Source organism: Gambusia affinis, linkage group LG01 (genome assembly GCF_019740435.1).
Source record: "Gambusia affinis linkage group LG01, SWU_Gaff_1.0, whole genome shotgun sequence".
Lineage (NCBI taxonomy): Eukaryota > Metazoa > Chordata > Actinopteri > Cyprinodontiformes > Poeciliidae > Gambusia > Gambusia affinis.
The window spans coordinates 31,153,786-31,166,407 of NC_057868.1; the positions used below are offsets into that span (position 1 = coordinate 31,153,786).

General features: G+C 40.4%; 1 protein-coding gene across 6 annotated transcripts in view; it reads left to right on the plus strand.

The window, feature by feature from the left end:
- The window catches only part of LOC122832872 (IQ motif and SEC7 domain-containing protein 1-like), a 116,896-nt gene that overhangs the window by 47,416 nt on the left and 56,858 nt on the right, over window positions 1-12,622 (plus strand). Inside the window, exon 1 of one of the 6 annotated variants that reach the window (XM_044120141.1) lies at window positions 6,564-7,045. The exons of 4 other annotated variants lie outside the window; for them this stretch is intronic. In XM_044120141.1, coding sequence (XP_043976076.1) covers window positions 6,927-7,045 — 119 coding nt within the window. In that variant the 5' untranslated portion in view covers window positions 6,564-6,926. Of the gene's footprint in view, window positions 1-6,563; window positions 7,046-12,622 lie in introns of those variants that run through there. One more of the 6 variants, XM_044120097.1, reaches the window with a different exon arrangement.

A 12,622-nucleotide genomic window follows, 5' to 3' on the forward strand; every position in this document is an offset into this window, starting at 1 on the left:
CCTTGGGCTCATATACAAAATAAAAGCAAAGACGGGTTGAAGGTCTGTTGTTACAAAGTGGTGAATCAGTCTCTTGGAGAGCAAACACAAAACATTATGTTTCTGACCTTCAGTACTTGTGTTATCTGTGTTTAAACCAGTCATATCAACTCCCAACATCACTAAACTAGGCGAGAAAACGGTAAGAAACCTTGGATGGTTCGCTTATTATTTAGGGAAATGAAAATGCTGTTGGTATTGCCTGATTACTGACTACATGTATTACAAAGTGGAGTTTTTTTGTTTGTTTCTTTTTTGTTTGTTTTTTTAGATAAAAATGCTATAGAATAAATGTGACAATAGTGTCATTCAAAAGCTCTAATATCCAGTTCAATTTAAAAATCACAAACTTGACTTTATTTAATCATAGTTTTAGATTAAAATGAGGCATAATTTGGAGGAGGAAGGAAAAGATGCATGCTTTTTAACTTTTTCATCAAATAAAATGCAAAAAGTGTGTGGAGTTTTTATATCTAGCTCTTAGTCAAGACTTTGTAAAAAATCTACTTTCACTGTAATTCCAGATTTTTGGTTTAGAGACTGATATTGTTGCCTGTTCTTTGTAAATTAGTTTACTCTTAGACAGGTTTGATAAAGAATGTCTGTTTCCAAGGGATATTTCCAATATTATAAATCAACCACAGATTTCCAATTTTGCTGCTTTGACTGTATGTTTGGGTTGATATGCTGCTTGAAAGTGAACTGCCATCCCAATCTTATCCTTGACCTGTCAGGTGTTTTTCTATAATGACCTTTTTTACTTTTTTATTATAACCCCCCCTAAAAATTGTAATTTTCCTTCTACTTCAGAAAAATGTACTACCTCATGTTGATCATCACATCACATCCTGACAATAGACCTTGAGGTTTGTGGTTGTAATAAGATGAGCTGTGCATACTTTTAAAGGCCCTGCAGTTGTTTAAATGGCAGGAAAAAAGCAATTTAAACTTCTTTGCATGAAATTATGCTTAGATGGTTTATACGCCATTGTCAGAGTTGGCAGTTTTTAATCCTTACGGGCTTGACTCAAAGGTTAATTGTCTCAGCTCAAGTGCGAGGACATGAGTCACCGTTGTTAAAGATCTAATAAGGCCGTCTGGTGTCTCCCTCCTTTTTCTCTGCTTTTTTTATTAATCTGATCTGAGCATCCTCAGTTTTACAACTCATCAGTGTTTCTTATGAGTGTAAAACATTGACTGGTCATAAATGTCAGGAAATCTGAATAATTTACTCAGTTTTTACAATGTTCTTAAATAAATGGAAGCTAAAAATTTGACTAATACTTCAAAAAGGGTTTGGTATTGTAATAAAAAAAATACATAATGTTCAGCTATACTGAAATGATTGTATTATTGTGAAAAGGGAATGGAGAATCCATTTGTGTGAAGAAGTTTTTCAATAAGGGAAGGGAGCAAGGATAAAAGTAAAAATTGTGGGGTTGTATAGTTTTTATTGTTTTCATCAAGAGCTTTCAGATGATCTCATGAAATCAGTGGAGAGACAGAGAGAGCTGTACTGTTGTGATGAGTGTCGTCTCATGATTGGGTTCAGTTCCTACCAGGCGCTGCTCACTGATGAGCTACTGCTCTAAAAGAAGGAGATCAAGAAGGACACAACGGCTGGAGAAAATCAAAATCCACCGACTTCGACTTTACTTCACAAAACCTGTCATGTGGCTTCTTGGAAAAGAAACAAATAATCATCTCTTTTGCATTTGGTTTCTTTTACTTTGCTACAAAAATGAAGATCACGGATATGATACAATTATTTATTAGTTAAACATTTTGGATTTACAAGACATACTTCAAAGGATAATGACTTTGTCAATTTATAATTCACCTTGTTTTCTGATCAAGTAGAGGGGAAAAATCATGATCCTAAGGCCACGGTTAGTACTTTGCTTCCTTTCCTCTGATTTCTCTAGCAGCTTTAATTCTTTGAAGCACGGATTTTTCTTTATCAGTCAGGTTCTAATGTTCTCATTCAGGAGCTAACAGGTCAGCTTTGCAGGACCAAGCATATCAGCCAAGTTTTCCTTGGCTGATATGCTATAAAACAATCTGACCGCACTTTTTTAAAGTTTCTTTTGAAGCTCAGGAATTAAAGCATTTTCTGTTATTCCTTCAGTTTAAAATTGCTTATGGTTTCAAAAGATATTTGAATTTTTTAGGAAAACCTCAGAAATAAGAAATAAATACTCCAAACTGCACAAATAAACTATAGAAATTGGGAATATACTAATAATTCAAATTATTAAGGAGGTTTTTGTGTTTTTACCCTAATAAGAATGAGTAAGCTGTGCATGCCATGGGTTTGTGAATTGGAGTGCACGCCGTCTGTGCAGTTCTGAACAGAATCCTGCAGCTACAGTTAAGCAGCTCACATCAGACTGTTCACCAAGGCCAGCTGGATCAAAAAGGGGCCATATGGTAAGAGAGGACAGCGGGGAGGTTGGGAGAAGAACACCAACATGTGCAATATTTGTACATCTAAAAGCCCACAAAGCAGCTTCAAAGAAGTTGGACCCTCTGTCAGTTTTCTAAAGGGTCCTTTTAACTTTTTGTACATTTGCAGTTTAGGTTTACATTCAGGCCTGTGAGGGATCCAGTGCAAAGGGAGATTATATATCGACTGTGGAGTAGTTTGGAGCTGCCTAGGGGTCGCTTCGTACTACAGTGTGGAAAGGTGCCAAATCCCGCTGGAAAATGAAATCAGCATTTCCATAAAGCTCATCAACAGAGGGAAGCATGAGGTGCTCTAAAATTTCCTGGAAGACGGCTGCACTGGCTTTGGACTTGATAAAGCACATTGGACCAACATCAGGAGATAACATGGCTCTTCAAATCATCACTGAGTGCAAAATAAACTCACATTGGACCCCAATCAGCTTGGACTCCTTATCTCTGAACTCTACCACCAGATTTTTGGGTCGTCATTTCTAAAAGAAATGCAAAATTTGCCTGGAAATTTTGATCTTTGAGCAACAGTCCAGTCTTTTTCTTCCTCCTCTGTCTAGGTAAGACATTTCTGACATTGTCTCTGGTTCATTATAGATATAGCAGAAGCAATGTGACATTTGCAGCGCCTGGATATGTCAGTGTGGTGAAAAGGATTGTACAGCAAACTTTCTGATGGACTTAACTGCACAATTCCCTCTTAGCAGCAGTTATATTTGTAGCGGGTACAAATTTTTCAACAGTACTACTTCCTTCCAAGCAACTATTCATTAATATATGTAGACACAGCACCAGGTTGAATGGTAAGCTTTTTACAGTGTGCCCTTCTGTAGCTTACCCTCCAATCGGCTGGACAATTACCAAGCCTGCAGATCTTGATAGTTCTCATGATTGTATAGGCCACCGCATGGCCATAACATAACAATGTACATTTTTTGTAATTTACTGTTAGCTAAAAGCTATAATTATCAAAATTAACTCAAAAAAGTTTGAAATGTATCACTGTGTCTCAAAAAATAGATTTGTATAACAATTATTGAAATAAGTTTTAAATTGGGTTTTTCTGTGCTGTTTTATTTCCAGTCTGACTGCGTCACACTGTTCCTTTTTCTTTTGTTGAATTAAGCCAAACCTCATTGAACACACGTTGACAGACATAAAATAGTATTTTGATACCAACTAGATGATTCCCTTAGAGCTGTATCCTTGTATTTCAATTAGCTATTAGCATACACAAGGATGGTGTATCTCACAGGTCCTATATCCGGTCTTTGCTGGATCTTAATGACTTTGAGTTGTAGAGTTGAGCTTTCCTCTCCACTCCTGTAAGAAGCCATTGTTCACACACACCAGCATGTATTTCACACATTGTGCAGCAGTGAGGGCACGCAAATTGGCCTGGAAGTGAAGGTACATGTCAAGCTTTGCTGGAATTGTACTTGACATTTAGAGGAAATTCCCACAAATTAACTGTCTAGAAGTGACATGAGAAGAGCTACATTACAAGAGTTAAGCGGTTCAAAATGCAAAGCTCTGTAAGTCGGAGGCCCCAGCATTCAGAATATCGAGTGAAATAAAAGGTAGAGCTTGTTTCAGATGTAGTGTAGCGCTGTGCTTGTTCACACATCACACAGGGTGTCCTATCGCATGCACAGTCTCACGCAGCACTTCATGATCAGTATGTTTGACGGCGGAAAGAGCTCTCATGCTTGATGATTACAGACTGAAGCAATTACGCAGTGGATGTAATCACGATTAGATGATGTGCATACACCATTACTACGCCAGACAGGTTCATTAACAAAAAAGACAGAGGTCTGATGTTATTATTCTCTTTGACCTTAAAGATCAAGATATCAACAGCACTGCATCAAGCGTATCGCTCTGGAGGCTGGAGGCCATCAGCCTGGGATTTCTATTCCATGATTGTGTGTAGGTGTTTGTTTCTTTGTTTCCTTTTTATGAACTTTTCTTGTTTTTTGATTAACGTTCTGAAGACAAATAGGCCTTACAGGAACTAAGTCCTGGTCCTAATGCTGCAGAAACTTATATATTTAGAAATATACTCTGAATGGTTAGAGTTACAGACTTCCATACTGAAATTAATAAGAGTCCAAACAAAGCCCTAATATGAGTAGAAATATAAACTTGCATGTGTGTGTGGGGGGGTGTACGTGTGTGTGTACGTAGGTGTCTGTTTTTCTTTTCACCCTCTCCCATCCCTGACAACCGTCCCGCTTTAGTTGCTGTTACCTGGTGAGAGCTTGAACAACATTATCATCTGCATTATTTAGCAGAAGCGCAGCACAATGTGGCTGCTGTATGTAGTTTATAGCATCAGTTCTGACTCCTATTTCAGCCAAAATGTAATTTTTCAGTTCATAATCAAAGAACTGAAATAAAATGTCTATTGTTTGGACCTTAGCAGAGCTTACCAGACATCCTCTCTGGTTTCATGATGCAACCTCTGTGCAAGCCATACATTTCTGAGTGTGTCTGGCATTATAAAGCTCAGAGATGTTATCAGCAACTGATTTGTAAAATATTTCAATAGGTAAGTTTTTACTCAGTTTCTGGTGCCGATCTGAGATTTTTGTGATTGATCTCCAACTACCAAGGTTGAAAGGTTCTGGTCTGCTGATAGAGGTTTTATCCGATAATGATTTCTCTCAGGAGATTTTATTTCCATCAAATCAGCAGCAGGGCTTAATGGAAGCTAGTGCTGACTTGGCACCGGTTCTTTTGGTTTCCACTAAACTCTGCTTCGAAATAGATTCTTAACTCTCAGCTCTGACCTAAGCCAGAGGAAAGAACCACTTTTGGAGACTAACTAGAATGTTGTGTGATGTTTAAAGCTGAAGTTAAAAAAAAAAACAACAACAAAAAACAACAAAACAATAATAATTACCAATAGGTGAGATGAGCCGTGAATAACATCACCATGAAAAACTATTGCTCATCCTAGAGATTCAGTTGTTTAGTCCTCCACATTGAGCCACTGTTTTTCAAATCAGTTAGCTTTTCATATTGAGAGGTAATAAATCATTCTCTGAATACTGAGCTCAAGTGCTTTTCATGTTCTGTTACCAATCAAAAATCGAAAGGATTCTTCATAAATGATTAACATTATGTAGCTCACTGATCATCCTCTTCTTCAGACTGCTGATATCAACAAAATATCTTAAGTCAGAGGCTTCTTCAGATTTGCTGTAATACGGACTGCTACAGCATATCCTTTCTGCCCACAGCCAACGTCTACAACAACTCTTTGAAGAATCATAGTTATAACAACATCTGGGATTAATAACATACTTTTCATTTGATCTGAATTGCCAGGAATGATTATTATCATAAAGAAATAACCAACCAAACTAAAATGTATTAGTATTTGTGTTGAATTTAGCTTACAACAGGTTTTGTGCTTCTCCTGACTTTATTTTTAACATCTCAATATACTGAAAATAGCTCACTTTGTGTTTTCTTATTTCTAAAATTAGATTTACCTTACCGACATCCTCCCCTTCAAGAAGTATTTTTGGTGTTATGATATGGTGGTGCATTTGTATCGCGTGTTCACTGACTGGAAACAGATTTTTTGGTCATTTCTCCTGGTCAGAGCTGATCACCCCGGTTCCTAGCAGATTTTTCGGTGCATACTTTATTTGATTTACGTTTCCCCCTAAATATAATGTATAAAAGAAAGCATATCCAGTAGGCATCACTAGCTTTTTGGACCATAATGAGAATGTGTTTTTAAGGACTCTGCAGAGAAAAATTATTGATTCCAGTGGAGAGAGGGATGCTGTGGTGGTGCACAGTGTGTGAGGAGAAAAGAAATTGGAGAAGAGAGAGAGAGAAAACAAAAAATGGGAAGGAGGGAAAATAGGAGGCATGATAATGAGCCCTACGCCTGACACATCCTCTTGTTTCTATGGAGACCTTGCAGCCAATCAAATGGCCCCATCTGAGGACTGTACTACTGAGAGTAGATGAGAGGGTGCAGAGACGTATCCGCAGATACTTCCCAGTATCTTTGAGATGCACAGTAATCCCAGTGAACCTCCCAGCAGCCTTCCTGCAGGTTGTGCCCTCTTTTCATTTATTTATGTGTGGCAGTGGCTGCCGACACTCCTACCTGTGAAGAATTACCAATCATCCTTCATGCCTTAGAACAGAGGCTGCACACCACACGGCTCATTTAGCTCCCGGGCTCCACATCGCCTCCCCACTCCTCCTCCTTTCTTGCTGGTCCTCCACACCCCTCTGTACCTCCCCACCGTCCATCAGCCTCTTGGATGCTCCTCATTACATCACGCACGCACTGCTCTGTGGCAGCCCATGTTTGTGACTGGGAAGGAGAGTGAGTCTGCGTGAGTGAGCCTGTGTGCACACACCGTCCCACCATCACGTCCCGTTCGCCAGAAGACAGGATGGACAAGCCAAGCGTGTGGCGCGCTGTGGTGAGCAGCACGGACCCCAGGAGGACACGGGACCCTGGGTCCCACCCGAGCAGACCGGGCTCAGCCATGGGCTACAGGCTCTATGACATGTGAGTAAAGCCTGATTGTTGTGAAGACGTTCGGACAGGTAGACGGGCAGCCGGGCAGACTCGCCTGCCTGGGCGGCGCTGGTACGGCTCCCATTCACAGGCAGAGCAGTCAAGTGGGTGGCAGAGGAAAACACTGTGTCTGCCCACTCCACAGTCCATGCCGAGTCATCTACGGCTCTCAGACCTTGCTGTGTCTCTTCTGTTCCTTTCCCATGCTCTTTGTAAACAACGTCTGTGTTCTGGGGAGGGGTGGTACGGTGCAGTGTGCGTTTGTTTGGATGACAGTCTCCAATAGCACCAAGATGCATGAATGCCATGTGTGTTCATGTAACATGATAACACCTCGGGGTTGTTTTGTGTTTGCGGAGCTGCCGTTGTAGCTGTGATCACAGCGGAGTCATGTGAGAGATGCTTTTAGAGCCTCGGGGAAACATGACTCATTTCTGCATGATGCTGTGACAGCTCGTACTGGGCACATGAGTCCCTTTCAGTCTCTGCTGTATTTTTGTGGGAGTGATTGTGGTCCTGTGCGTGATTGGTACAATCTCAGTGTGTGTGCGGGTGTGTGTGCGCGTGTGTGGCACAGCTCGTAAGTCAGCTTGTGCGTGTGCGTGCAAAATGCGGCTGGGTCTTTCATTTTATTTTAGGAGGGATCCTACACATAGTCGGTGTGTTGCAAGGCTTGCAATTCTTCCAAAGTAAACCATCTAGCGAGGACAAAAGGTTGACAAAATGTCACATTTGTTTTATTACCGTTGGGCAGTTGTGTAACAATTCTTCAAAAAGGCTTCTGTTGCTTTGTGCACAGTACAATCAGCTGAATAAGGCTTTTCGACTATATTTCTCTGCAGAGATACAATTAAATATCTTGTTATACCAAGTCAGCTCTGTCTTACAGATCCCTGTAAGTATGCGCATATAATGTGCACGTGCATGTACAAGTTGATGGGTAATGTTAAATGACCCTGTCATGGCATGATAGGTGGGGATCAGTCACCTTAATGAATGTGAGACCTTCACTGGTCTCCATTTAGCCTTCTGTAGGCAAACTGCTGCTGCTGCTCTTTTAGTGTCCTAAATCACTGCCTTGCATCTTTTCTTGTGTGTACCAGGCATATGTGCTTTAATATTTAGCTCATATTATCAAATTTTCCTAGTTTAACAATGTGAGGAAGAATTTACTACATTCCTAAATCTGATTTGCTTATGGAGTTGCACAAAACAGATGCTGGTGGACATCTGTTTCTGCAATGACTGATTTCTTTCTCTGTCTCTGGTTCAATCTAAGAAAAGCCTTAGCCGTACAAAGTGATGTGACCGGTTCAGGGGACAAACCTCACAAAGATGATGCAAATGCACTTCTTGGTTTAACATTGATTGGTGGAGGACAAATAAGATTTGTGAGGGATTGTCCTAAGACCGTCAGTGTCTTGCCAATAACTGGGGTTGGACTCGTGGACGTTCTGTTGAAAATCACATTTCATCATAGCTGGCAGCTCAGCAGCCCTCTGGATTCCTAAAGCTGATTGTACCTCTTTGGAGGGCCAGAAGCAGAGATGTTTCTCAAGCTTTTAAAGATAAGACGTCACTAATTTGACAGACAAAAAGGCAGATCAGAACAGCTAGATGCTAGCCATTTTCAGTTCTGTACAAACAACATGCAGATAAGGTGAAGAAAAAAAAGCAACTCTGGCTTTTACACTTATATAAATATCTATAAAGAACAAGATCCAAAGAACTATTCTAGCTCTCCTTCATGATTTAGACTATGGGTAGAGGTGACGTCACTGTGTGTGTGTGTGCGTCTCACTCTTGATGGCCAGAATAAAACAGGTACGTATATTGGCAAATGTTCTAGAAAATAGAATCTTAAATATTTCGCTTTTATATAGCAAAAAGTCCGTGTTACTATCATCATAAATCGTCATCATTCTAAACACTCTACTGATCCTTAGAATGGCCAACATTGAGTCTTTCCTCAGAAATAGCATCCACAACAAAAAGTGTCACTGGCAGCATGGCCAACGAGTGCTTATCTGTTGCATTCACTGATTCAAAAGAAGTTGGATATTTGAGTGTCCAACTAGTAAACAGTTGATTTTCTTGGTGCCTCTTTAGTTGTTATACACTTTGCAGATGTAGAAAATATTATTTGGCTTCAACTTGTGTTGTATTTGTATGTTGCAGTTTAATTATATTTAGTAAATTTATTAGACTTACTAGTAGTTTTTGTATAACTTGGGCTCAAAAAAGAACCATGATTTCTTTTTTTTAAGTAGCCTTTAGATCTGATCACAGTGCATTGGTTGTTTTTCTATCCATAACAGCATTTTGTAATCCATTCCTTGGAGACGCCGTACTATTTAATCTCCAGATAAACACTGCTAGGCTTTACCCTTCAACTGATATAATGTCATGTATCCTCAGAGGGCAGCTGTGTTATGAAACGTTTCCAGGAGGAATGCCCTTATCCCCCATCCCTAGCAGAGTCATACTGAATGCAGTGCTCCTGTTCAAGTGACGCCAGCGATGATGAAAAATAGAGTGCGTCACCAGAGATGTAAGGCACTGACGGCACATTCCTTTGCTATAAGCTTGAGCCTTCTGACAACACAGTGTGCTTGCTCTGCATACTGAGGGAGTACGCAACTGGCAGCACTGCTCTGAATATGCCTCCACCGCAGACTGCAACTGTAGGATGCATGGTCCAATTGCATAAGACAACACCATCCAAGGTTGTGCAGTGCAAGCACATGATCTGGCATGGAGGATGCTGTCAGCTCACATATCAAAGCATACAGAGCCTAATGCTACAACGCAAGATGTGAGGCAGTTGTTAAATCAGAACAAAACTCAGTTTGATATCAGCTTTGGCTTTCTATTGCAATAAACAAATATTGTCATGTGGCAAGGTGGACATAATCACTTTCGCTGGCACTGAGTCATTATGCTTAGGACCCTATAAAGCACAGCTCAGTCTCTTCTGTTTCTGACTAGTAGGAACTTCTTGTGGCATTTCTTCTCCGGCTCCATCAATTATCCGATGAACGGAATAGATTAGATGAGAGAGGAATTTTATTTCCTCTCTCATCCAACACATTAGTCACTATGTGTTTTGCATAAACCTCAATCAGCCCCAATGTAGCTTGAAAGGCTGTCATTTCCTAATGAGAACTTCAACTGCAGGACATCTGCCATCTGTCTTTCAACTTCCAGGAGCCGAGTCTGCAGCTGGAGCTGCGTCAGCCATGTGGAAAGATGGTCAAAACCAGCTATGGCTGCAGCGCTCTCAGGGGAGCATCTCGCTGAGTTAAACTTTCCTCCAGGGAAAGGCGCTTACTGATGCATCCGTGGTTTGAAACGGCCCATAATAAGCCCCTGCCTTTGCCAACGGCAACGTCAGAAGCGACAGCACGAAGGAGTGAGGGGTGCAGTGGAAAAAGGATGCATTTCCAGAACATTTTGTTCCTGTGGACGCATATAAGGATATATTTGCAAACAGCAATGTTATATAAAGGAAAGCAGATTAAGACATGAACAAGCATTTCCTGTTTTCTCCTCCCTGGGTTGTAATTAAACAAGGTCCAGTTGTGTGTAATGAGTATTTTCAGTCAAAATTATATTTTGCATGCATGTGTTCGCTTTTATGACTTTGGAATTCTGCAAATGTTTCATTCCCATGCAGCACAGTGAGGCATGATAATCCTGTTAGGCTTTGATTGGTAAATCATATTGATGTGCTAATGCTGACTCAGTTCATTCAGACAACTGTGTTCAAAGTAATTGCAGTCCAATGTCATCAACCAAATCAGTTCCTGTTTATGTTCCAAGCTACAGTATATCTTTGCATGGCAAGAAAGTAGCAGAGTAGCTGATGTAGCAGAGTAATAGAAAACCTGTAAGCCCAACAATCATGACACAGAGTTTGCAGATTCTGTGTAATGTGTTAGAAGGTGGCCCTCAGTAAAGTGAGCAGCCATCATGATATGAGGGTTGTTCCTAGCCTATTACTGTAAAAGTGGACCCACATATGACAGAGGAACTCATATCCTGCATCAGTGTTAGTTTAAGTTTTCTTCTTTGCTAGTTCTTCTATGCTTTCTCCCTACGAATCTTCTGTTCTGTCATCTCCTTCACTCCCTCTGCTCTACATGGCTACACCGTTGTACTGTAGGATATGTGTGAGCTTTTATTAATGCATATTAATGTGCTGTAATTTTTATGCAAGATTGGCCTGAGTAAGTAAGTAAGAGCTGCATGATTGTTGTTAGTTGTTAGCATTGTTGCCTTGCAGCAAGAGAGTTCCAGGTTTGAATACCAGCCTGTAGAAAGTGAAAAGCTGTTCATTAAAAATGATATCACCTGTTGTGTTTGTAATAAACAGAATGATGCGCTTTTTCATCTGGATCAAAAACTACTACTGCTACTCAAAAATATGCAGCACATTCTTCTCTTTCATGTGGCATTGTTATTAGTAAATCAGTCAATATTAAGATTGAGTAACCTGTGCACAAAGAAATTTTAAATTGAAAACACTCTGACTGGTACATCTGTAGTCACAGGGAAACAAACATACAAAGGACATGCATACGTGCACATGCATATTCTGCAGCTTCTCTTGTGCCATCAACAGTATCACCCTGCTGGGTGCTTGGTGAGGTTGACATTTGTAAATTTCCATTATTAAATTCTCATTCTTATAATTTTTGAGGAATGACACAATGTGATTCTACCTATTTGGTGTTCACTGAATGCTCCTGTGGTGTGGATTGAATGGGAAAAGAATACGGTACATGTGTTCAAACGCAGTCGGGACTAATCCCCAAATCCTCCAGACTCCTCAGTCCCCCCATCACAACATCAGCTCATTGGCTCCTCAGTTCTCAAAACATGGAAACTGCTGTAGTCTCACCACCAGGGGGTGAACTTTTCTAACACATTTTTTCAGACTCTGTTCACATAGGCATTAATGCAAGCTCTAACTCTTTATTAAACATTGGTATAACTCAAGGAAGAATTTTTCATGTGCTTTTACCACAATTTGAAAGAATTTGGCAATCAGTATTTATCCAGTCAGAAAAAAACGGATTATCTTACATGCGTTTCCGCCCGGTTTAAATTCCTGTTAGGGTTGTAGGAAATGAGAGGGATGCTTTCTGTTCTGCTTTTTCTTTTCACTTGTCTTCCTCCTCCTCCTATGCCGTGGGGCCCATTTTCAATTGATGTGTTTATCGACTGCACAAGCCTTGCCCAAAGTGAGCCATCGTGAAATCCACAGGGCAGATAATCAGTGTCTTTGTCACCAGCAGAGGGAAATGTGCTCGCTTTTCTCCTCAACCTTCATATCCGCCTGGCTCCCTATACAGCAGTGTAAAGTGGCAACAAGGCAGAGGAGACATTTTGAGCAATTCAGGTGTTTTTTCAAAGAGGTCATTTATTCAGATTGATGGTTGAACAGCTATGATAGCGTTTTGATGTCTGAAATGGGGAGGATTTGTATTGATTCGCCTGCAGTGCAATGCAGAGGGATTTTAGGGAAAAAGCTTAAAAAGGCATTGATATTTTCTACATATTTCT